Genomic DNA, 25,923 nt, shown 5'->3' with positions numbered 1-25,923 from the left:
GGGACCATCCAGAGCAGGAAAGCTGAAAAGAAAGGGAAAATGAGCCATGAAGGAGCTGCAGTGCAGTTGCGAGAGAGGAGTGCGCGCGGTCACAACTCGTCGACGGCAGCGTTGGGGCATCCAAATTATGCCAAATAGCATCATCGACGGTAGCACGAGCAGTAGCAGCAACGCCAACGCCAACGTCAGCGCCGACCAGCGATCAGAAAATGCAGCAGAGCAAAGGAGCGGCGTCATCGTCATCGGCGGTAGATAGCGGAAAGGGGGCGACGGACCTGATGTCCAGGTCCGGTGGCGACGGCGACGGAGGCGGCGGGAACAGCTGCTCTGCCGGATCCGGCGACCCAGCAGCGGTGAGAGGCGTTTTCGTGTTTTTCCTATGGAGTTTTCCTCTAATTTTTTTTTTTAATATTTTTTTTATTGTGTTCTGTGAGATAGTGTGTGTATTTATGGTTTGTTTGGCCGTGGCCAAAAATTATATAACTTTAAGCGGAGGCAGCGCACGCTTAGTGACCTCCCCACCCATCGTCCTCCTCGTTCACCCCCTCCTCCTCCTCTAGAACCCATTTCACCAACACCCACCCCTCCCGCCAGTGCACAATCGTCGTGAACTCGCATAAAAATTGTGCGGGGGTGTTTGTGTGTGCGCCTGTGTGTTAAAGTGTGTGTGTCTGTGCCCGTTTTATTTTCCATGCTCCTCGGCTCGTTTGTTGTAATTTTCCGCAGCCACCGCGCATGCCACCCCCTGCTTCTACCCCTCAGCTTTTTCACACCGAAAATATTTTCCAAATTGATCCAGATTTTCCGGAAAAGTCAAAACAAACTCAGGATCATTACCAAGCTTACAATTTTCAAAATTTTTAAAGAGCTTTTATGTTTTAAAAAGGACAAGAATAGTTTAAATATATTGTTTTTACGAAATCTGATATTTAATAGGAAATATTTAATATTTAATTGTATATTAAAATAATAGTAGCTCTGAAGAGTTTTCAAAATTTTCTTCATATTCTCTTCTTTCTTAATACATAAGCAATTTAATATCTTTTCGCCATTAATCACAATTTTTTAAGATTAGATATTTTGGAAATTTTTAAAAAAAATTCTTAGATAGTTTTATAAAATTCAGAAAATTGTTGTTTTGAGTTAATAAATTAGGTTTCCTTACTGTTAAAGAAAAGTAAAGCTACTTAAAGAATCAGGATTAGGAAAGATAGCTAAAACTTAACCAAATTCGATTAGAATGTGTTCTGTGGTTCCAGATAAGTTCTGGTATTTTTGGAAAGAAATATATATATTTTGATTTTGGAAAATATTTACTGTCCAGCCTTGCCAACGTTACAGGTTTCTTTTAGTACATTAATTTATTTTCCGTGTGGCTTGCCTAATTTTCGAAACGCGTGTATTTACTTTGTGGTGCTTGTTTGTTTGTTTAGTTTTTGTTTTTTCTGTTTTAATCATTTATTTCGATTTCGCCATGTCCTTGTGGAATCACCCACCCTACCCAATCCCCAATCCCCAATCCGACAACCACGGCTGTCCCAGTTTCTTGGGAAAGTTTACTTGCTTCCGGTGTCCTGGATTCAATCACAGCCACATACGAGGTGTGTTCAAAAAGTAAGGTGACTTTTCAAATTTCGCGGGCAACATATTTTCGATTATCGTTTTTTTTGTTTTGTTATATTGGTACACTCTTCCCTAACATCTGTACCAAGTTTCAATGGAACATCCTCTTTTGTTTGGTTGTGAGAGGCGTAAAGTTACAAGTTATTTTGCGAGCTCGGCGATTTTTTGCTTTTTTCGGTCTTGGCTCGTCTGGGCTCTTCCATTGGGACGATTGGGCTTTGGTTTCGATATCATAACCATATACCCATGATTCGTCACCAGTTATGACCCTTTTGAGTAAATCTGGGTCGTCGTTGACGTCATTCAACAGCTCTTGAGCGATGCTCATGCGACGGTTCTTTTGGTCAAAATTCAGCAATTTCGGAACAAACTTCGCTGACACACGACTCATACCCAAAACGTTTGAAAAAATTTCATGGCACGAGCCAAGCGATATACCGACATCTTCAGCAACTTCTCTGATAGTGATTCGACGATTTTCCAAAACAATTTTCGTCACTGCTTGAACGTTTTCATCAGTTGTTGACGTGCTTGGGCGTCCAGAGCGAGGCTGGTCATTGGCATCTTCCCGGCCATCTTGGAAGAGTTTGTACCACTTGTACACATTTTTTTTACTCAGAACAGTTTCACCGTATGCCACTGTCAACATTTCAAGTGTTTCAGAGCACTTAATTTTATTTTTTACACAAAATTTGATGCAAATCCTTTGATCCATATTTTTCGATAGCAAAAAATCGCCGAGCTCGCAAAACAACTTGTAACTTTACGCCTCTCACAACCAAACAAAAGAGGATGTTCCATTGAAACTTGGTACAGATGTTAGGGAAGAGTGTACCAATATAACAAAACAAAAAAAACGATAATCGAAAATATGTTGCCCGCGAAATTTGAAAAGTCACCTTACTTTTTGAACACACCTCGTATTTAATTTCATTTCTGACGCCCGGCGGCAAATTTCCCATTAATTTTGTGCTAATTAATTTTGGCCAGCTGCTGTTTAGTTGATAATGGTTACGTCAGTCAGGCGAAGCTCATCTATTTTTGGCCCTTAATCCTTTTGCTTCTTCGGAGCGGCAACTAAGAGAGAGAGAGAGTGCCATTATATCCTTTTAACCATGGCCAAAAGAGAGGGAGAGCGAAAGACCTAAGCATGAGAGAGTGACAAGGCCATCTCCTGCTAGCTAAAACCATATCCATATCCTATCCCCTATTTTGCTCAAGGACTTGTTTATTTATAACTCCCGGCTCATCCAATTTGGGATGCGAACCTCATCCATTATTCAGCCATATCGCATAGTTTTCACCTTCACCTGCTCTCCGCCTCATTGTTTGTCTTTTGTTTATTGATTTATTCACACCTCGTCTTCTTTTCTTATTTTACCTTTATTTTTAGCGCTTTTTCGTTGTTGTCCATTAACCAAATCGAAAACAGAACTAAACACTATAGTCAGGTATTTTTCATTATTTTCATTTAAGAGATAAATTCATTGTATTATTGAGAAAATTAGGAAAGGAAGGAAGTTTACACATTACAAATCCTAACAAGATTAATTACTTTCAAATATTTTAAATCACAAAGCCATAATTTTATAAATAATTTATACTCCTTTTTTACTTGATTAATTTGTATCAAATATATAAACATTCTTATTCTCAACTTCCTAAAACGAAATACAATGAATTTACCCCTTAACCTTCCACCATATTAACTCCATTCTAACAACCAAAACTACTTACAGATTAGCACAACGATTAGATCCAAGCAGGAGGCAACAAGGGAGCCAAAGCAGGAGGAGCAGGTGGCTATCCACTACCTTGCCAGCTTCCATGAGCTCTGCGTGGTTACCGCCCTGCTGCCGCTGGTGACGCTCTTCACGTGCTTCGTGACCGCCTACGTCTTCCAGTACGACGATGTCCACGAGACACATTGCCGCGTAAGTTAATGGGCTCTTGGGGTTATACGGATTTGAAGTCCTCAGGGAGGGGAGCTGGTCAAGAAGGAGCGTCTAACTGCTCCAATCCCAGTTAATCCGGTGGCTAACAAATCACTGTCATACCCGCGGGACTCCGTGCCAGATAGTAGACACGCAAATCCACTTTTTTCCAAACGATTTACTTACAAAAAGCACTTTTAACAGCGGTCATTTTGATTAATGTCTTGCAGTCAGTTAACATGGCATAGGACTCTAAAATTAGTCTTGTAAAAAGAAGATTTATAAATTTAATTGGTTTTTTAAATGATACATTAATTATATAATACGATTATATTATGATAAATTAGCTGAAGCCTAGTTAAAAGGAATGTTCTTTCATTTTACTTATCGATGAGGATTCATTACGTTTAAACCTTCTTCAGAAGTAGAATTATGGGAAGATTTTAATATATATAATAAGTTAGAGAACATCACTTTAATAACGAATAAATTTGTCCTTTAACTAGGTATACAACATAATACCCTCGATAAGTGCAATTACCGGCGTCAGTCCGCAGCGCTACTTCTGGCGGTTCAGTATTGCGCTCCACATTGGTCCACGCATCCCCATCGCCTTCGTCTATAAGAACTACTACCGCTCGCAGCTGCGTCGGATTAGTCCCGCCCAGGTGCCTCAGACGAGTCTGCTCATCACGCTGATCCTGGTGCTCAATTGCATTGAGATCGCGGCCTTGGGCGGCGTCACCTATATATCGAATCGCGAGAACTACCGTAGGTTATCTAAAGTATCTTTTTGATATATCTTTATCCTATATCCTTGCTATACATTTTATAGCTGTTCATGAGCGGATCTTCATCACTTTCATGATATGTTCGCTGTGCTATATGCTGGCCACGATTAAGCTGAACGGCATCCTCAATGCCGGACAATCGTTGAGCGAACAGCAAAGGCTGTCCATCAAGTGGAAGAAGATTCTCTTCGCCATCTCCATCCTGAGCACCGTCGGACTGCTGGTGTTCTTTGCCAAACACCGTTTCTACTGTCACGATTTGGGTGAGCTAACATCATAATTTAGGATTTATTATATAATATATGATAATTATTACATACCAATCTTTTACAGCCTTCAGTTGGTTCGCTTTCTTCGAGTATTTGATCGCCATTGCCAACATGCTATTCCATTTCACCATAATCTGGGACTTCCCATCGCAGTTCATGATGATCGTTCAGGGACCGCGCGAGAATCTCGCCCAGTATTTGAGCAACCGGCCGAAAGTGGATTAGAGATTGGACTAAGGATCCCACCTGCATGCCACTTCTCTCCCAGTGTGTATAGAGTGTGTGTAATTCCCATACGAAACGTACAATTAAACGAACTTCTTCAACTTTAAAAACTAAGCGCTTCCATACAAAACCGATCAAACCACAAACAACAAAATTCTTCTAGTTTCTTCGATTCTTCTCTCTTTAAAAACACTAATCTGTTGATTCCGAAAACCCCTTAAGAAATCCAAAAATCAATCCATAATATAAGGAAATGAAAACCGTAACGAAACGAAAGCGAAATGTTCCATAGTTCCACAATTAATATAATTATTAAATCTAAAACAAAGTATGTAAAGAAATTTTGCCAGATAAGAGGGCATAACGTTCTATGTACACATTCTAAATACATGAAATAAGTTAACTAAGGATTAAGTGCACCCAAAGAGAACAACCAAACAAGAAAACAAACAAACAACAATAAGGTAATAGTTATATATTATGCCTAAAATGGATCGCAGTTCGCCAGATCTCATGTCAATTTCGAATCGAATCCAGAAGAGCCAGCAAAGGGCCAGCGTTTCATTTGTTAGACAGTAAATTAAATAGAAAGTCGTATTACTTACCACTTAGTACATATCGTTTATACAAGATGCAAAAACGAGCAAACGGGAAATAGCCTATTTGGGTCTGGCCCTATTGGCCCTACCCCGAAAAAGAAAAAAAAGAAACAAATAATACTAAAATAAATAGAACAAAAATTAACACGATTGTAACAGAATTCAGACAATAGACATTAAGCTGCGACATTATCACGGGCAACGAACAAAAATCACAGATCACATCAGAGATCTGATCAGAGCAGTGATGGGAAGTATCTAGAAAAGTAGGAAATAATATTCTTATTTAGAAAGTAATATCCACTTATCTCCATAGTGCAAGAACACATTTATTAAACAATTTCTATACTTTTAAATGTAAAATAACCAACAATTTCGTTTAGTAACAAAAGTTACTAATGAAAAAGATAAGAATTTTTGAAAATTCGGAACCAAGAAGATTCCTCACATAGGAATTAAAGTCTGAGAAACTATATTAATTCAAATAGTTTTTGAAACTCTATTTATAATTTGATCCAAAAACCCTACTTAGATCAAAACAAAATCTGTACCTTTCCCCTCACTGTTCGTAGGATCGGAGAATCTGGTTGGTTAAAACTTCTGATGTCAGAATAAATTAATGTAGCAAATAAAAACCAATTGTTCTTAGCCAACTTTAATAGCAAAATGAAAATATTTGAAAGAAAAAAAAACTGAGAATTAGGTAATGCAATATCGCAAGTATTTGATGAGCGATCGGGGTGAAAACAAATACCATAGCTAACCGAAATTGTAAACCAAATGATTTGGGTCGATATATATATATATATGTATACATATATATTTTGCAGTAGTTCTTTTTTTTCTCCACGAAAAGTATTTAGCTTAAATCGAAGAGAGTTCAAAATGATATTACTTATTTAACTTTGTACTATACACTCACACACCAGAGTCAAGCGGAAGCTTTTATTCCATAAGTAATATTATTATAATTACTACCATTATTATTATTATTATTACGATTATGCATTGTATTTGCGAGAGATCGGAGCTTTAAGTAATATCCTCTATTTCCACCAAGAAAAACAAACAACAAACTGTAGCTAAACCAATGAAACAATTGTTAATTCTCACACAAAACTTGATTAATGTACGGATGGATATACTCACTTGAAAGTTAAACCTATGTATTCCAGATCATGCGATATGTTATGCAATAGTTTAGTTGCCAGTTGCCAGTTGCACCTTGCGATCGAGCAAATATATATATATATATTTAAATTATTGTTGATGTTTAACACACAACCTGAGTTTAGCTCGTCTCACTATAGCTCTATAGCTCTGTCCCGCTCCGTTCCGATTTTCCAATTATGTGCCTCTCTCTCTTTCGCAAACCTAAGGATATATATACTTCCATAGTGTGGATATATATATATATATTCATATGCGCTTTATATATTCGCTCATTGGCTGATTTCCAAATTATTTTAAACCGGCAAAAAAAAAAAAATTAAAACAAAAAAACAGCAGCAACTCTGGGATGGTCACTTTTTAAAATGCAACTTTTTACCTTTGCATAACTTTTTAGGCGACACAACGTAAGAGAATTAATTAAAAACCAAAAACAAATTAACTATGAAATATGTAAACTTTGTAGCTTCCTAATTTGAATAAAGATAAATACAACTCACAAGAATTTTTATCCTAAAAGCACAATTTCGACTTCTTCCAAAATATATTTTTATTTACAAGACATTAAATTTAAGCCGAAACTTCAAGAAAAAGTTGCCTTTTGCATTTTGTTTTTGGAAGCACTTAAGTATATTTCTTGTTTTCATGTAGTTTGTAAATTATTTACAATTTATCATAGGGCATTACACATAAGATATTTCTCAGACTGTGAGGGATGTAACATATAATACTAGCACATATATATAAGGCCAAAAGTCAAAGGTTTTGTGATTTTTGTTTGTTTAAAATGTAAAAGAAACTAGTGGTCAAGGTGAGATCCGAATTGGGTCTAGGTTGGGGTTTTGTATACAATTTGAACAATAATATATATATATATAGTGTAAAGTCAGGGCCAGTATATATGTGTAGGTATTATATGAAGGCGAATGCGAGGGAAGATGGAAGTAGATGGAGGAGGCATGGGTTGTGGGCGGTATTAGCACTTGGCTTACAATTAAAATTCAGTACGAGTCTAAAAGCTACGGGCCGATGTGTGTGTGTGTGTGTGTTTTTATGTTTTTGGGTATGGTATGCTTAATATAAACACCTGAACATAGATGTGCGGCATCTCGGTGTGCGCGTGCTGAGAGGCTGTCCTTAGATCTACGTGGTTCTTGCTATTTATTGTTGCTGTTACTCTTCTTCCTGTGCACTGCTGTCTGTCTCTCTATATATCTAGTCCGGCAGATCGATGCTGACGAACGGCACCACTGGTTTAAGGATATCATTCTTGGCCCCCTTCTTGCCCTTCTTGTCATGCTTTCCAAATTCGTGCAGCTGTTCGCTAGCAGCCATGCTTGTCGATGAGGACGTGGCATCCAGTGGCATGGACTGAGCGGCATTGCTGTGCGTTTCCGGGTGATAGCTAATGTTACCGTACTCCTGCAGGAACGGCATCGCGGATAACAGGAACTGACTGAAGGACTTGCGAATGCCAAACCACCACATGTTGCCGCCCTTTGCCGTAAAACTCAGGATAATGAGCGCAAGTATGGAGACCAGTAGCGGCGAGAAGACCACAATGTATGGGAACTTTAGCTCACCGTCCAACTTGTCACAAATGACAACCTAGGGAAATAGTTTGGTTAGAATTTTCTTTGTTCCTAAAGGTCTGTATAATGACTCACCTGAAAACAGAGCAGTGGAAGCACAGTGCAAATGTTGCCCACTGCTGCGTTTAACGCCGCCTTCTTCTGCTGCAGGGACACCTCCGGCGTACGCATCATGATGCCGCAGAAGATAATGTTGTACAAAACACTGACCAAGCTCAGGCAAATAACTATCCACATAGGCACAAACACTACGTCCCAGTTCCAGTAGACAAAGCGATCCAGCTTTAGCGGCAACGAGACAAATTGAAGCGCATTGACCGCCAGGAAAAGCTCCAGTTCAAAGGAGCGATCGTGCTTGACGGCCCACACGCAGGCGCCCACACTAACCACCGAGCCAAAGATCAGCGGGATGAAGACGAGTACCCAAAGGTGGCGATCCGACGTTAGCTTATCGCAGGCCAACAGTTCGAACATCAATAGGATCAGGTGCAGTGCCAAAGAGATAAGCATCGCCTTGAACTGTGTGTAGGCGTCGCCCTCGAGGCGATAATGGGGATATCGGCACCACACGATGGCGCCCACGATTGCACCAAGGATGGCGGTGCACTTCCATATCCATAGCGGTGTAAAAATCGCCCAGTAGGGCCAATCTGCGGGGAAGGCATTCGAACAAACAAGGTTAAATCCTTTTGGTTTTACAAGGATATGCGATAATGAAGCTTCATTAGACTTTTATCTCTTTTCTTTATGAAACCATAACTGTCACGGAAGAAATGGAGTATCTTCCCCATTCCCTGGATAAAATCATGTGGCTTCCAAAGATTGCATCAAACAGTACTCACCTATGAAGTTGTCTAGACGCAAGGCGAAAAGCGTGACAAAGGTGAACAGGCTGCAGTGGACAATGAATTTGCTGAAAGAGAACATGACTGATTAGAGGATTGGATCTCCAAAGCGTTTCAGACGTCTGAAGTCGGGTGTTGCTCACCAGGGATTAAAGTCGCGGAACAGAGATTCCAGGTTCATGTTGCTGGCGACACCATAGAGATATGGAGATGGCGAGCTGGACACTGGACACTTGGTAACTCGACACTAGTTGCTTGTTTGGGCTGTCGCCGCACTGCGTCCGCTGCTCGATCTCTGATCTCCGTAGGGAACGGGGGTGTGTATTGTGGTGGGGTGGGGGGCAGTAAGTACTTTACGCCTGATGCCGATATTTTCTTTCTTTATTTATATTCCCTTTCTTTGTTTTATTTACACACTTTTTTGACTGACATATCTGTCCAGAGATTCGATACCGATATATTTGTAACTCGATTGTTTTTCCGTTACATAGCTAGATGTTAAGATACAAATAGCTAGATTTTCGACTATCAACACCATGGAACTTATCGATAAGTCCGTTAAGCGTAAATAAAAACAAATTGTTTTTATATCAAATTAAAAATTAAGTTAGTTTAAAGCTTAATAGTAAATTTTTTAAGACGTATTCTTTCTTTCTCGCAACTTTGGAAACCCTGGAAACATGGTATTAAAATCATTTTTTAAAAGAAAACGTTTTAAAGCTTTCTAACTGTCTTTTATGGATTTGCATGTGGAAGAGGAACTGCTGCAAGATTCCGATTGCTGTGGCAATGGCTGTACCAACTGCATCCTGGACAACAAGCCCCGGCCAAGCAACCGCGTCCTCCTGGCCGGCAAACGCAACGTGATACTCAGCTACACGAAATTCCGCCTGTTGCGGCGGGAATCACTGGAATCTGGTTCCGATGAACAAGTGCTTCTCCTGCACTTTGTACATGTAGCCGAGGAAGAAGAGCAAAATCCTGACAAAGAGGATTTTGTTCTGGACATTCCGCCCGGACATCATGTTATGCTGCGTGTGGGATCCCTGTTGCGTCCCTATTCACCCTATTGGAGCGACTTTCTGGCCAAAGAGTTCCGGATTCTGGTGAAACTCCAGCCAGATGGTCCCATGTCCCGGCACTTGGCTGACGTGCGGCCCGGCGATCTGCTTGAGTTCCGGGGACCAATCGGAAATTACGTGCACGATCCCCAGAAGGAAAAATGCATCTATATTATTGCCCAGGGAGTTGCCATTGCACCCACTTTGCCGCTGGTTCGTCAAGTGCTGGAAAACGAGGAAGACATGAGTCGAGTGTGGCATTTGGTGTGCGCTCGTAACCTCCAGCATGTCTACTTCCGCGAGGAGTTGCTTGAGTTCGCCCATTTTTGGAACTACAAGAGCTGTCTTTACCTGCCCCATCACCAGTGTGACACTGCTGCTTGCCAGGAAGAGGGGCATTGCGACCAGGAGTGCCCTAATTTCCAGCGCAGTCTCCGCTACAAGGAGACGGCTAAGGTATCGCGATTGGATGCTTCTAGCCTAGCCAGCCACATCAATTCTTCTGTTCCCGGAGAAAGGATCCTTATCGTAGCAGGAGATTCTGGCTTCCAAAAGACAATGGCTCAATTAGCTACGGAATCCCTAGCCGTGGATCCGGCCAACGTTTATTTGTTGTAAATGCCAAGGGAAATTGTAAGTGTCTGTTTGTTATTTGTAATATTTAGAGAATTAATAACATTCTAAGATCCACTTTTATATTACTAAGTTTAGTTAGTATTTGGCAATGGTAATTTAGTATAAAACAAAGGTGTATTTGTTATAAATTCAATGACCATTTTGATAGAGTTTAAAGGAAATTTTTGAAATGGCTTTCTTTAAACTAACCAAAGATTTTCTTTAACACTTTTTTAAACTTTATAGGAAAACCAAATATAACTCATAATAGCTAGTTAATACCTTTGTAATACTATTTTCCTTGTGGATGACATTTTATTAAAAAAAAAAAAATTTATATGTATATATAAAAGATCGTAAATATATCTTTGCGTAATACGTTTTGAATAACTCATAGGTTTGTCTTTGGCCAAGCGGCCTGGGCCTCTAGTACTGAGCTGTCGGACTTATCTGGCAGCTGCGGTGGAGGTCCCATCATATGGGCGTATTTAGCCAGATAAGGAGTCAACAGCTCCATGGGCAGCGGGAAGATAATGGTGGAGTTCTTCTCTGCCGAAATGCTGCTTAGGGTTTGCAAGTACCGAAGCTGTGGTAAGGGATTTAGACAGTTATCAGTGATCTAAAGATATATAAGGACAAGGAAACTTACCTGCAGAGCTGAAGGGCTGGAGGAGATGACATCGGAAGCCTCCTTAAGGGCAGTGGCGGACTTCTTCTCACCTTCGGCGGCAATCACCTTGGCACGAGCATCGCGGGCAGCCTCAGCCTCGGCGGCCATGGCACGCTGCATGGAAACGGGCAGGGAGACGTCCTTGCTGCAAGCGGATTAAATTTCCAAATTAGAAAATTGGATTAAGATCTTCCACGCCAAAGATCCTTACATCTCAACGCGCTCCACCATGACACCCCAGGGCTCGGTGGCCTCATCCAAAGTGGCCTGCATGGTATGGGCGAGGATTTCACGTTCGGTGAGTAGCTCTGAGAGATTCCGAGTGCCGACTATGTTCCGTAGTGTGGTGGCTGCCAGCAGGCGGGTGGACATACTATAATCCTCGACCTGCACTACTGCATATAGGGGATCACTGATCCGATAGTATACCACGGCATCCACAGTCACCGTTACCGAATCCTTGGTCAACATCTCCTGTTGCGGCACATTGAAGGTGACCGTACGCAGATCCACCTTACGGTACTCATCGATGCACGGCAAGATGAAGAACATGCCAGGACCACGGGCTCCACCACTAAGTCTGCCCAGCCGGAAGATGATCGCCCGCTCGTACTCCGCCACCACTTTGAAGCATATAAAGATGGCGATGGGCGAGGTGATGATGAAGATCAGCACGGAGAAGAAGGTGACAACCCATTCCATGAAGCCCTTGGGCTCATTCTCAGCTGTAGGTGAATATTTTGTGACATTTCGAATTATTATTATTGTAATTAGAATATAAATAGATAAAGACATTTCCTATTTGGAAGCTCATGATTCTTCAAGTACTTTCCTCGCGCAATTTCCTAAAGCACTTGTCAAGCTACTTGAGAAAAGTTATCAACAGTTAAAGTCTTAATGCTAGTATGCATCGAGTTAGTTAGTTAACTAATTACTAGAAAGCTTTACAAAAAGAGCTAACAAAGAAATTAAACTTCTATCAAATTAGAATTTAAAAAGGAACCATTAAACCTCAATCATTTTCTTATCTTAGAATGCAATATAAATTCCTTCGATTAAAAATTCAATCCAATGAAAATTGCAATTTATATCGCTTGATATGCCTCAATAAAGTCGACAAACTAGAAAGTGCTTAGAATTAATAGGGATTTTCTGTGTTAATGATAAGACCTAGATTGCTACTCGGTTTAAAAACAAATCTAAGCAATTATCTAGTTTGATAAAGAACAAAAATCCTATCATATATTACTTTCATATTTATAATATAATTTTTTGGGTCGTTGATTACCGATCGACATCGCGCGATAAGGTCATGTTCAGGGTTATTGATTTACGATTTTGAATGCCAAAAATATTCTTGATTCTAAGCTTTAATAAAAATGCCTCCAGAGCCATCAAAGCTTCCCACGCGATCAATTTCACTTCGTAATCTAATCTAAAAAGGCGATTCCAAGAAATGTGTTTAGTAACCCATATCTCCCACCGATCTGAACTGATTAAAGTAAATAAAGGCCAATAATCGTTATTTAAAATAATAATTCTTTTAACTTGTTTAAAGATAGAATGTCTCCAAATATCATAGCTAAGTTAGGATATAATCCTACTAATTCCCTTTACTCCATGGTCTACTTACATGTCTTGAATCCTCTATATTGCTGAGTGGTAGCTGGAATCCTAGCTGCCTCCTCAGGTCGCATGTTGACCGTATAGTTCATAGAGCTCGTTGGACCGGAGTTTCGCATGTCCTCGTAGTTGGCGTATACGGGCGAATCCTGATGCGGCTCCATGATTTGGCTGTTCCTCTCCGGCCGGCTATGCACTCGCAACTGTCGCCGCAAAACAGAAAAAAAAACACCGAAAAGCATTCTCACGTGATAAGAGCGAAGCGTTCTCTCAGATACGAAATATCGCATTGGCTTTATCGCTACACTGAGCTTGCAAGCGGCTTAAATATGCTATGGGGGCACATTGAGAAAAGAATAGAAAATGAATCTAAAAAGATGTTTAAATCGAATTTTATCTTTTCGGATAAAATTATGGGTTTGGATCTAAACTTTGATAAAGAAAACAATCTAGTTCACAAACTTACCAAAATCTGAAACATTACCACTTACATCTTATTTAATTATTAACCATTATGGTGTTTTTTAAATTTAAATATTAACTATATCATAATTTTAGTGTAATTTAATCCAGAGAGTAACCAATAACCCCCCACAAAGACAACCAAGTCGTCATCATGAATCACTCTGCTCTGCTGGCGACCTCAACATACGACTCCATATGAAGATTATTCTGCTCATCGATCAATGAAAGCTTTTTTCTTATCACTGCTCTGCACTATTTTTTTTTCCAACATTTAATCAATTTGTAATCTCTAGTGAGAGTATAAAGACGCTGTCTTAGTTGAGGGTCAAAATGTTCGGCTCATCCAACTGGATGATGACTCAGTCGACTTGGTTTTAAGTCACATTAATGCCACAGAGCTTATCTGCCACACTCGCTGATGTGGTATGCAAATCGGAGTGGCTTGTGCCATTTAGATAAGCTCAAAATATATAATAAAAACAGCAGAAAGGGGGAAAACTCAGAAAATATTTAGTAATATATAATATAATAATATAATAATATTTGATATTTTATTTAAGAGTTTTTGCCAAAACTTAGTTATTTGTCTATAATTTTTCTTTCGGCTCTTTTATTGTTTTTTTAACTTTGATTTTTTTAAAATTTACTTCGTTTTTAAGCTTAATGTACAACAGTAAGTTAATATTTGTTACTTTAAAATTAACGTCTCGTCTTAATGTTAAGATGAATTTGTGTTTTACAAGAATAAAAGTTAAAGAAAAACTTGGAATAAACTGGTAGATCAACTTTATATAAAACGCATATACTAATAATTTAGATAAATTGCCAAGTTAAATTCTTAAAAAAAACTCCCCTTAAAAAATAAACAATTAAATGATTGTCATATTTTACTGGTGATTCATTTTCCAGGGGATTTCCCCGGACCGTTTACTTTATCTGCCGCTGCTGCCGCCCCATTTTCACTTACAGCAAGAAGCCCACGATGTCGTCATCATCATCGCCGTTTGCTGCTCCGTTTTGACGCTGCTCCTGCTGCTGACGTCGCAGCTCGCAGCGATGCAGTGCCTCCAGATATGGCTGCAGCACCGACATTGAGCGTCACTGGTGATGTTGATGCTGGTGTCGATGAAGTGGCGTGGCAGGAGCCGGAGGATGTTGATGCTGCTGCTGATGTTGCTGCTGCTGCTGTTGCTGTTGGTGCTGCAGTTGCAGCTGCTGGGAGTGAGCCTGGGTGTTGAGGAAGGGCGTGAGCAGCTCCATGGGCAGTGGAAAGATAATCGTTGAGTTCTTCTCGGTGGAAATGCTGCTCAGAGTTTGCAGGTAACGTAACTAAGTGGGAAAAGTTAAAAAAAATCCATGAAATAACTTCCAATTATCCTTTTTCCAGTAAAAGACTCACCTGCAGGGCCGATGGACTGGCCGAGATAATCTCGGATGCCTCTCTCAAGGCTCTCGAAGACTTCATTTCTCCCTCGGCGGCAATCACCTTGGCCCGTGCTTCCCTTGCCGCTTCTGCCTCGGCGGCCATTGCCCGCTGAAGGGCCGTTGGCAAAGAGACATCCTTGCTGCAAAGGGATCATGGATTATGGATCAGAAATCAGAAGAAAATCTTACTTACATCTCCACACGCTCCACCTTAACGCCCCAGGGATCAGTGGCCTCGTCCAGGGACATTTGCATGGTGTGCGAAATGGTCTCACGTTCGGTCAGCAGCTCCGAGAGATTCCTTGTGCCGAGTACATTGCGCAATGTGGTGGCTGCCAGGAGACTCGTCGAATGACTGTAGTTATACACCTGAATGACCGCCTTCAACGGATCACTGATGCGATAGTAGACCACCGCATCTACAGTCACCGTTACCGAATCCTTGGACAACACCTCCTGCGGTGGCACATCAAAGGAAACCGTACGCAGATCCACCGGATAATAGTCATCTACGCAGGGTAATACAAAGAAGACTCCGGGACCACGGGCACCGCCACTGCGCAGGCGTCCCATTCGAAAGATCACCGCCCTTTCGTATTCGGAGACCACCTTGAAGCAGATGAACACCGAGATGGGAAAGGTCAGCACCATGATCAGCACGGATACAACCGTGGCCAGGATCTCCACACAGCCCATGTCATCGTTTTCAGCTGAGGAAAGTTTAAGAGAGATTGTTACTTTAATAGGATTTTTTATTTCCATTTTCTTTAAGATTAAGATTAAGTTTAGTTTAGTTTTTTCAAAATAAAACTGACCAATAGACTGATCTAATTAATCAAATTTTTAAATTACTTTCTTAATTATGCTTTCTAAATGCCGTTTTCTGTTTGTTTATTTATGGGGAAAAGTGGTTTTTCGGTGATCGCCATCACATTGTTTTCAATTGCGCCAGCAAGTTGTTTTTTCTTTGGGCAATTAACTTGTACAAATTGCTTTTGATCTAGTACAAATGCCATAAATTCCATAAATATCCATACGAACGGATTTCTTGGTCCGATTTCTTGTTTTATGCTTCACTAACTATGTACATGAACTGGAGATTTTTTGTTTATGGATTATATAGAGCAGAGACTAAGACTTCGTGTTCATGAATTCGATCTGTGTTTGGGTTTTTTATTTTTTTTTTTTTCTGTTTTTGTGCTCTCTGGAGGTGGTACTATATGTATTTATATCCAGAGTTGGGCCATGTTTACGTCCATGGCTGGGATGTTGAGTATTCCGCTGCTCTGTTTATCTTACAAGTTTCGACAATACGATTTATATCACGTATACGTACCGTATCCATGTGCCTTTTGCGTTCGGCTAATCTCTATTTATTTTCATATGTCGGCATACAGTTTATATTGCATACTTCATAGGTGGTCGGATATGTTCGGGATCGATACGATTCAATATGCCCCTGACGATCTATAATATTTGATATTAACGAACCTCGAATCGAAGATTCATTCATCTACCATGGAAATGATTCATTGGACTCTGAATAGCCTCACCTAGCGTGCCTTGATTATGATTTTATATCGCACATTAATCTCACATTTTGCTCGATTTATGAATTATTATTTTTGGTGGGGCTGCTGCGGCTGCTGGTGTTGGTGTTGGGGAAACACTAGAGTTTTGTGAGGTCATGATGTGTGTGCGGTAGAAATTGGAAAAACTATTTGTATCTGGCAGTCAATGTGCGTGTATTTTTATGAGCTAAACAAAGCGCCAAGCGAATAATTTGGTTATATGCATATGGAAATCCGGTCCAGAAATCAAGGAAGTCTTGCCACATTTTTAATCAGGCCAAAAACATTTAGAAATTCTAATAGTTTCATAGTTTTTCCAAAACAAACAATAATCATATAATTATGACAATAATTGGGTATGGTATTATTGCTAATATTTGTTACATTAATATTAATTAAATTTTCAATGGTGTGTACTTTATGAAAATGGTAATTTTTGCTATTAGATAAGTCAAATATTTTGTAGATTTTGTAGTTTAAAAGTTTACCAATAAACTTGGTTTTGTTTATATAAAATACAATTCTAAAAATGTCTATAACTTTAAAAGTATAATTTGCATGGTTTTTGTCCTGAGAATTAAACATTTGAGAAATATTGAAATATTTGTTTAAGTTTGAAAAATTTGTTAAGAATGCTTTTTCCTTTCCATGCCCTGAGAAATCCTTTTAAGTTCGTACAGGCTGTTTTTTAAGCTTATTTTTAACTTTTCATTTATAGAAATTTTGGAGTTAAAAGAAAGAATTCAGACTCTTTATATTGCATTTATAAAAAATTTACTTGATCTTTATCCTGTTTTAAGTAAGAGTTTAGTTTTTCTTTTAGTTTCCCTTTTCCCAAAACTTACAAGTTTTGAGTCCTTGATAAGGTAGCGATGTGGGTGGCGGTATGTGAACTGTGTGCTGCGAGGACTGATGCTGTGGAGTCAATGGAAATGTCTCCGTCGAGGAGGAGGCCTGTATTCCAGCTGATCCTGGTGATCCGATGTTCAGGCGAGCGCGATGCTGATGCGGCGAGGCAGGATGCATTTTGAAAAGGACACGTTTGTTTGCAAGGATAGGAGAGATACCGAAACGTATCGGATCGATTTCAAATCCACGGCTAGTCCAACGGAAACTGATCGATCGGGAACTGCACGCGTCCAGCGCACGTTTTCAAATGAGCACGCCGAGATTCCAGAATGCCAAACGCAGAGCCAAAGACAGGAAATATCAAACTATTTTACATATTTTCGGATGTTACGACTTGGGAATATCCTATATTAACAGCAAATAAGAATCAAAAACTTGGGATAACCACAAGACTAATAAATTTTTGTTAATAAGTTAGAAAGAAAGTTAGTTAAGAAAGAAATATAAAATTTTCAAAAACTTTTCAGTATTTAACTAGAGATAAATCTTGCCTGAAAAATCAAATTAAAATCCAAAATTGTTATTATTATCTCATTAAATATTCTTCGCATTTTTAATTTGCATTTCATGCCTTCATCATACCCCGTAATAACCTAGTTTAATGGGTATTATTAACTGTATCCTAGACAGAGGTGAAAACAGCGGCAGCGGCGGCAATCGTTCGGCTCATTTCACACATTCTCGTGGCCGAAACGATTTTCCCGCTTTTCCGAACGAATTTCCCTTTACGCACACACACACGCACACCACAGGCATAGAAAACTGATCGTTTTGTTGATAATTTAGTTCTTTTTGTTTAAATTATTAGAAACGAACTACGAACAACTTCGCAGATGGAGATCATTTATAAACCACTTCATTGAGAGAGCTGTTTTCTCGGGATGGTATAGTATGGGATGACGGTGGGTAGGTGTTCTTATATATATAAACAGGGAGATACCTCCACTCCTCATTTGTCTAAATCAAGACTCGTGGAGCAGGCGCTGGTGATCTATTATCGCCAAAGGTCAGAACTCCAGACGGACAACAATTTAGAGCTCTCCACATCAAATCACCACGGGAATTGGGATTTCTGTTTTGGAGTAGTGGATGTGGAATGGATTGTGTCTTCCCGCACATAAAGCATAAATACAGACATTAATGGGTTAGCCAGAAGATTTAGTACACGCAATTTGAATACACAAGGCAGCGCCTAATAAATCAAAGTGCCACTCTATATTTTTGAAAATGTTTTTGTAAATATTTTGGGGGGGAAAATAATGATTTGATTGAAAATGTTTTGATAAAAGCTAAAGTTTGGGGAATACTTTTATATTAATTATGATTTTTACTACCTATATAAATCATTAAATGAGTAATTTTATATTCTACAAACATTTTTTAAGGTATTTATTTTATACTTATATTTTTTGAATTTTACTAAGTGTTTCTTGAAGAAATTGTTGGACTTTTTTCGTGTTTTATAGGGAACTACCTAGTTAAGATTTCAAAGTGTTCAAGTGTTTCTTGGATTTAATTACAGCTTGAGCAAATATTTATATGATTGACAATAAATATCTGTTGAAAAGTCCACTTATTTTGTACTTTCTAGGAAAGAGCCCTGCACCTTTTGTCATCAAAACTTAATCTTTTGTTTATAAGCTAACCTGACTTATAAGTGTTATTGACTTATCAATAAAGAAATCAAAAGTTGATATTGATCTTAAATTAAACCAAAAACATAGCTAGAAAACTTATTATTATAACAGAGAGTTGGTACTTGGGACCACCATTTGATAAATAAAAGTATAAATAGCATTTCATATAAAAGAAAAGTATAAATTCTGATAAATGCGATATCATTTATTAAATACGAGCTTGAATATGTTTATAAGAGTTTTTTTTTTCTAATCAAGCTATTAATAAAACAAAGTCGAATGCAACTTAATTATCTCAAAGAATCTTCCAAGAAATTGATAGTAATTTGCATGCCTTGCAATAAATTTCACTTTATGTTGAATCAGCAAAGTCGTTTTCTCAAGAAAGAATAGGTACCCCTCGAGGCTATTTAAAAAAATATATATATAATATATTAACCACAACTTCCAAGTAATTAAAGTTGACTGCCTTTCGCTTTATTGTAATTGTTACTTTGATAACAAGAAATATATTTATATATATATATATAGGTATATATATAATGCAATGCTATAAATTTGCTTGTTTCAGGCCGATTGCTTGTGAATTTTTTTTTTTTTTGGTTTCTGCTGCTTTTTTGTTTTTAAAGTGAGTGAATGAGTGGTGTTGTGTTGCGTAAAGTAAATGCGGAGAATTCATCTCGTAAGCTTCTTAGAATGAAGAATATCATGTGTAAAGATATATATGTATATATATCTATATAGCTGATTTGTAAGGCACATTACGGCTAGATTGTGGATTCAATGAGTGATTGCTAATTGCGCCGATGGTTGAGTTTGAGGTGGCAGCTCCTCCAATAAACAGCAGCTGGTGTTCCAGAGTCCTCCTTAAGTAGATAGGATATACAGGGTATACATATATATATATATAAGTGTTGGTATCAATTTGATTGGTAACAAATGCTCATCTTCTTTTTTCCAATAAAATCCAAATGCTTAAACGTAAAAAAGTCCGCTTGAATTTAGCGTTGAAAATCAGTTGGTTTAAATTCAATTTGGCCGCTCGTTCGGTTCCCTCTCTTCGAGTCCTTTTCTCCTTTTAATTGACTGAGCAATATCCTAGTTTTGGGTAATCATCCTCCTCCACTTCTCATTTATCCTTTCCTCCCACTCTTTTTTCGTTCTGGTGGCCTTGCATTGAATGCCATACCAACCAGTCGATGTACAACTTAAACAACTAATAATCATCATCCGAGGGCGCCGGAGGAGGAGGAGGAGCACCCGGAGAAGTGACTACTCTTGCTGGCCGACTGTCGTCCGCGCCTTCGTCAGTCGTTGTACATGCCGTCCACTAGGAAGTCCATGCGACGGTAGTGCCTGGTGCTCCACATGTCACGGAAACGACGGTACATGATGGTCACCACACCGATGGCTAGTGGTACGGTCAGCAGCACGGTCACAATGGGCACCACATAACCATTATCCCCGCGATCAGCCAGATTGCTACTGGTCAGACCCTGCATCTTAGGCTCTGAGGGTGTGGGCAGTGGCTGGGCTGGATTTGCCTTAGTACCGGTCTTCTCCTGACTTTTCTGCAGCTCAGCATCCTTCTCCCATTCCTTGTGCACATCCGGGCTAACAACAACCAGCGGTTTCTTGGGCTTCGGCGTAGTTGTAGTAGTGGTAGTAGTGGTGGTGGTGGTGGTAGTGGTTGTGGTCGTAGACGTTGTGGTGGTGCTGCTAGTGCTAGAGGAAGAAGTGGCAGTGGCGTTGTTGCCGGTCTTGGTAACGTCCTTCATGGTCTGCCCATCGGCGACTATAGCTGATCCTGCAGCTGGCTTGGCCGTAGTGGTAGTGGTAGCTGTCGTAGTGGATGTAGAGGTGCTAGTCGGTGAACTGGCTGCCTCTTTTCCCTTAGTGACCTTCTGATCTACTGCCGGCTTAGAAGTGTCCACTGGAGTTAAAGGCAAGCCAGTGTCTGGGCGCTTTCTGGTCTTGGCTGCACTTTCACCCGTAGCCGTCTTGTTAGTGTTCTTGTCCTGTTGCACCACAGCCGCATCCTTAACGTTCACCTGTACGGGTGAACCTGTAGATCCCGAATCCGATTTCAATCCTTGAGTGGCATTGGTCAGCGGCACAATTGTCCCATTAGCCTGCACCGCGGAGGTGTCCTTGGAGGAGGCGTTAACTGGGGGATTCTGTTCGCCGGTGACCAGGAGCAGGCCGCTTAGCAGCCACAGGAAATGGAGCAGCTTCATTGTCGCTTGTTTCCTTATTCTTATAAGAATGAAATGTCGCGACGTCTATCTTCATTTAGTTGTACAAGTAATGTGCAAGCCTATCGATATTTTATCGATGCATGTCACCAGTGATATAATATGTTTCGATTATTAACGAGTTTTGAAATAACGTACCTATTTCGGGGACACAAATAATAAATGTCCTTCTAAGGAAATTAACAGCAAGTGTAACGAGGTTTAGGAAAACTCTTTAGGTTTTTATACTAGTAAAGTACTTTAAATTATTAATATAGATAAATAGTTAGTTTATAGTGACAAACTGTGTGATTCGAACTTGGTAACGTAGCCAAGATCTCAATTTTATGTAACAATAAACTTGAGCGCATCATATTTTTAAGGAAATGGAAATTCTTAACTGAATTAAAGTAATTTAATTATTTAAAAATTTCAAATTTCAGCTATAAATATAGCTAGCTAAAAATATAGCTACCTAAAAACATCTAGTGTTTATCAAGATTGTTTGCGCTGTTAAGTGGCAACGCAGGCGGTCGGCTGCTGACGTTGCCACTTGCCAGCTGAGCTACGACCGTGTTGGCGTGCGTGTGACTGTGTGCGTGTGTGTTTGTGTGGTGCGTGCGTGGGTCTGCCGCATTAAATTTGGATTTTACTCCGACTCTGCTCCAAACTGAACCTGACCCGGATCTCGGACCACGATCCTGACGATGATGATGAAGATGCGACTAGACCTAAACGTGGCCTGTGTGTTGGCATGCCTCCTGCTGGGCGTCTCTGGTGCCAGCGCCTGGCACTCTGAGGAGCTGGAAATCTTTGATTTGGTCGAGGAGGTGAACCGAAACTTCTATGAGTTCATGGGCATCAATCAAACGGCCACGGGCGCTGAGGTTAAGCGCGCCTTTCGCACTCTGTCCATTGTCCTGCATCCAGATAAGAATCCAGCCGAGGATGCCAACATTCAGTTCCGTAATCTCGTCTCCATCTACGAGGTTCTCAAGGATCCTTCACGGCGTGAGAAATACGACAGAGTGCTCAAGGAGGGCATGCCCAACTGGAAGTCAGCTCTCTACTATTACCGTAGGATGAGGAAGATTGGCCTGTATGAGGGCGCCTTCATCCTCTTCCTGATCACCACCGTGGGACAGTATCTGTTTGCCTGGGCCGCTTACCTCGAGAAGAAGTACACCGCCGAACAGGTCTTTGGCACCAAGCTGAAGAAACTGCAGAAGAAGAACAAAAACATTGACATGGACGTTATTCTTAGCGAAATACCGATGCCATCACTTCTGAATACCCTGCCCATTCAGATCCCTTTGGCATTGTGGAACCTTCCACGTACGATTAAGAATGGATTTAGCAAGGCCAACGAGCTTAAGGAACTGGCATTGGAGAAACGCAGGCAGTAAGTTTGATAGGACTCCTAGATTCTTAGGGTTTGGATTGATTATAGTATAGTTAGTTACAATTTGGGGTAACCTACAAGTTTTCACTGTAAAGGAGGAGAAAAAGGAGAATCTTCTGATAGGCTTTGCAGCCCAACTTAGTTAACTGATAACATATTTAATATTCCCTATAACTTATACATATATATTTGTGAAATTCCTATTTACAAAGAGATTGCTTTGCATTCTTGATAAGAACTGCAATATTTTGTAGGGATTTTATAGTTGCCAACGAGTTAAGTTTTCATGTCGTAATTTCTTAGTATGTTCATTAGGCAAACGCCGGATTTTATGTATTATATGGTATTTCACATATCCGTTTTAAGTTTCAGAAGATTGGGAAAACTCTTATCATTCAGTTTTTGCGGTTTCTTTTAGGCTTTTTGTATGAAAAATTAGATTATATTTAGATTACTTTCTGTTTGAGCATATATTGCGGTTACACATCGATGATAAAAGTAGAATTTGTGGCATTCCAACCCAGTTATTTAAAATTCCTTACGAGTTTCCAAAATTCTCAGAAATTTAAATAACAGAAATGGAATTGAGAAACAAGAGGAGAAAAGTATAAGTCATCATGCAAACAATATTTTTGCCCTCCAAAAACAGAGAACAATTGTTCTTATGACATGCATAATTTGATCAAAAGTGGACTACAATAATATGACTATATAACGTCTGAGGAAAGAGAATACTGTCTTTGTGTTGCAAGATAATCAAATTCAACTCTAGAACTTTGTATTTTGATATGCCTTCAGATAAGGTAAACAAATTCGATTAGAGTATAATGGCTAACAGGTGAAATCGTGTGAGAAATGTGATTAAAAATCGTTGATATAGTATATATCTAATTGAATAATCTTTAAATCTACAGAGAACTGGAGGCTGCCCGTCGCCAAGAGGAGCTGGAGCGAGAGGCCGAGGAGCAGGCACGTCTGCGCAAGGAGCACAAGGAAAACTTGCGCAAGCGCAAGCAGAACAGCAAGGCGCCGGAAAAGACCGAGGAGGAGTTGCGTGGCTACTCGCAGATTCAGGCGCGAGAATTGACCGATGAAGATGCTGTTCGTCCGGCTTCCCAGAAGGTAAACGATGTTCTTGGCTTGCTAACTTCTCACTAACCGAATTATAAATCTTTTTCCAGAGCACTGTGAGCGGTGGCTTCTGGACTGACGAGGATCTCACCGAACTGATTCGCCTGGTGAAGAAGTACCCAGGCGGAGCTGGTAGTCGCTGGAACACTATAGCTGAATCCATGAATCGCAGCGTGCAGGAGGTAACCTTCATGGCGGCTAAGATGAAAGAGAATGGTTATCGGATTCCCGGTCAAACGGACAGTGTAGCCGAGAATCTTGTCCAAGAATCCCAACAGGCGCAGCGTAAGGAGAAAGTGAAGAAGTCAGCGACAGGGCCAGGAACTGCAGCGGCTCCAGCGGAGAAAAGTATGCTGATTCCAGAGACCAACTGGACGCAGGAACAGCAACGCGCCCTTGAGGCGGCCATAGTTAAGTACCGTAAGACGGCAGGCGGGGATCGTTGGCAGAAGATTGCCAACAGTGTGCCGGAGAAGACCAAGGAGGAGTGCCTGGTGCGCTACAAATATCTCTGCGAGCTGGTCAAGACGCAGAAGCGGGCCGAAGAGGAGGCTAACGAGCCGGAGGAAGATTCGGCTGCGATTGAAGAGGAGCTTCCAGAGGAGGAGCCAGTTGCGCCGCCAGAACCGGAGGCAGCGCCAGTCGCCAAAAAGCTTAGCAAGCGAGAGCAGCGACGACGCAAACGAGATCTGTCCAGTGGCGAGGACTCAGACGATGCATATCAATACGAAATCAGTTAGTCGGTTACCACGACTCCTCCAGTTCAGTCCTCCTGCTTCGGCAGCTCCTCGCGTGGCTCAAAACCTAGATGTAATTGAATTTTTTTTATACTTTGCATTAAAGACTCTCTGGCATGGCATTTTGGACCTTCCTTATCCTGCCGCTCTGACCCGATCCTATGCCCCTTCCCATTCCTATTCCTCCCTATCCTGTGTGTGTAGCGCTTATCTTATGTTTTGTACATAATTCTAATACTGTAATCATTTAAATGTCGATTAATTCCTTTGCTAAGTAAACGAAATGTGGAAGGAAGTGGAAAGCGAATGCGTTTTTAATGGGTTACTGGAATAACTTACCTTACCTTACTAACTTAATATCTTATAGAATATGATTACAATACTAATTTAACTAGATTTACATATCAAGTTTTTCCAGCTTTTCCTTTCTAATCCTTCCGCCAAAAACCACATCTTTAAAGTTTCAACTCATTTACAGCTTTAAAGCCATCAAAGTCAAGCGCTAACCAATTATAATTCTCAGTTGGCTTGAACCTGTCAGTCATCAAAGTGGAGTTCCCTTATAGAGAAGGGGGCTGTCTGCCCGCTGTTTTCCACAGCCTCAGATTTATTATTTATAAAATCTAAGTTAAGCACTTTCGACGGTTGTTTACTGGCTGTCTTAGAGCCCAAAAAGTTTAATCAAAGATACAAATTCATTATTTATATGACTGGCAAGCGGAGATTATTATTGGTCTGTTTTATTTAGCCGGCTAACCTTGGAACGATTGGGCTTTTAATTACGTTCAGCTTACATTTGATAATTATTGGACTATGACTGTGACTCTGAATGCTGGTCCGACAAGCTGGTCCGTTCGAGTTAGTCAGTTGGGGTATTAAACTCGATGCGACTCCTCCTCCCAATTTGGTCACCATTCGTGTTTGCAATGAACTTAAAACGCGAGTGCACTAGAAACATCGGAAACCTCGTCAAGACTCAAGTCGCGAAATCTAAGACTCTAGACTCTCAAGTGTAGGCGCTGCGGTAAATTGTCAACGCAAAGCTGGTTGCAAGTTGAAAGCCGTCAACTTGGAAAATATTTCAAATCGGATTGTAGACTTAATGCAGTTTTTTGTAGAGATTTTTAAAGGTTATGAGGGAAATTAGGCATCCATTCCTGAAAATAACTTATCTTAAACTAAGTCATACAAAAAGGAATTCAAATTGACTTATTTAAATTATTAAAATTATATTTTAAGACAGAGTAAAATCCTATCGTATATAATGAATACTTTAACAAACATATAAATTTTGAAATAGCCTCAAAAAATAGTAATAAATTCTATTTAATTTCAGCCATAAACCAATTAAAAGTGTCAATAAAATGTTTAATTTATAGGCATTAATAGTCGGCG

General features: G+C 40.1%; 7 protein-coding genes across 7 annotated transcripts; 3 read left to right on the top strand and 4 right to left on the bottom strand.

The window, feature by feature from the left end:
- Positions 1-56: 56 nt before the first annotated feature.
- LOC108103568 (post-GPI attachment to proteins factor 2-like) lies at positions 57-7,116 on the top strand. Its single transcript, XM_017209093.2, has 5 exons — positions 57-353; positions 3,363-3,557; positions 4,064-4,328; positions 4,393-4,611; positions 4,682-7,116. The coding sequence occupies exons 1-5, from the start codon at positions 210-212 to the stop codon at positions 4,840-4,842; spliced, it is 984 nt and encodes a 327-aa protein (XP_017064582.1). The 5' UTR covers positions 57-209; the 3' UTR covers positions 4,843-7,116.
- Positions 7,117-7,217: 101 nt separating this feature from the next.
- On the bottom strand, positions 7,218-9,512 carry LOC108103565 (transmembrane protein 185B). The gene is made up of 4 exons (XM_017209091.2): positions 9,192-9,512; positions 9,046-9,116; positions 8,279-8,853; positions 7,218-8,219 (listed from the first exon to the last, which is right to left on the bottom strand). The coding sequence occupies exons 1-4, from the start codon at positions 9,227-9,229 to the stop codon at positions 7,827-7,829; spliced, it is 1,077 nt and encodes a 358-aa protein (XP_017064580.1). The 5' UTR covers positions 9,230-9,512; the 3' UTR covers positions 7,218-7,826.
- A 70-nt stretch (positions 9,513-9,582) lies between these two features.
- LOC108103569 (NADH-cytochrome b5 reductase-like) lies at positions 9,583-11,114 on the top strand. Its single transcript, XM_017209094.2, has 2 exons — positions 9,583-9,731; positions 9,807-11,114. Exons 1-2 carry the CDS (start codon positions 9,729-9,731, stop codon positions 10,725-10,727), a joined length of 924 nt encoding a protein of 307 aa, XP_017064583.1. The 5' UTR covers positions 9,583-9,728; the 3' UTR covers positions 10,728-11,114.
- On the bottom strand, positions 10,677-13,828 carry LOC108103567 (band 7 protein AGAP004871). Its single transcript, XM_017209092.2, has 4 exons — positions 13,028-13,828; positions 11,606-12,119; positions 11,374-11,539; positions 10,677-11,310 (listed from the first exon to the last, which is right to left on the bottom strand). The coding sequence occupies exons 1-4, from the start codon at positions 13,305-13,307 to the stop codon at positions 11,116-11,118; spliced, it is 1,155 nt and encodes a 384-aa protein (XP_017064581.2). The 5' UTR covers positions 13,308-13,828; the 3' UTR covers positions 10,677-11,115.
- A 240-nt stretch (positions 13,829-14,068) lies between these two features.
- LOC108103550 (band 7 protein AGAP004871) lies at positions 14,069-17,649 on the bottom strand. The gene is made up of 4 exons (XM_017209079.2): positions 17,324-17,649; positions 15,101-15,617; positions 14,882-15,047; positions 14,069-14,811 (listed from the first exon to the last, which is right to left on the bottom strand). The coding sequence occupies exons 1-4, from the start codon at positions 17,502-17,504 to the stop codon at positions 14,581-14,583; spliced, it is 1,095 nt and encodes a 364-aa protein (XP_017064568.1). The 5' UTR covers positions 17,505-17,649; the 3' UTR covers positions 14,069-14,580.
- A 1,830-nt stretch (positions 17,650-19,479) lies between these two features.
- LOC108103579 (cell wall integrity and stress response component 2) lies at positions 19,480-21,329 on the bottom strand. Its single transcript, XM_017209103.2, has one exon. It carries the CDS (start codon positions 21,259-21,261, stop codon positions 20,332-20,334), a length of 930 nt encoding a protein of 309 aa, XP_017064592.1. The 5' UTR covers positions 21,262-21,329; the 3' UTR covers positions 19,480-20,331.
- Positions 21,330-21,822: 493 nt separating this feature from the next.
- On the top strand, positions 21,823-24,830 carry LOC108103578 (uncharacterized protein F54F2.9). Its single transcript, XM_017209102.1, has 3 exons — positions 21,823-22,660; positions 23,575-23,782; positions 23,842-24,830. The coding sequence occupies exons 1-3, from the start codon at positions 21,966-21,968 to the stop codon at positions 24,529-24,531; spliced, it is 1,593 nt and encodes a 530-aa protein (XP_017064591.1). The 5' UTR covers positions 21,823-21,965; the 3' UTR covers positions 24,532-24,830.
- Positions 24,831-25,923: the final 1,093 nt, after the last annotated feature.

Source organism: Drosophila eugracilis, unplaced genomic scaffold (genome assembly GCF_018153835.1).
Source record: "Drosophila eugracilis isolate 14026-0451.02 unplaced genomic scaffold, ASM1815383v1 contig_1317, whole genome shotgun sequence".
NCBI lineage: Eukaryota > Metazoa > Arthropoda > Insecta > Diptera > Drosophilidae > Drosophila > Drosophila eugracilis.
Note: the sequence above shows the minus strand (reverse complement) of the source record. Positions and strands in the feature narration are given on the sequence as shown.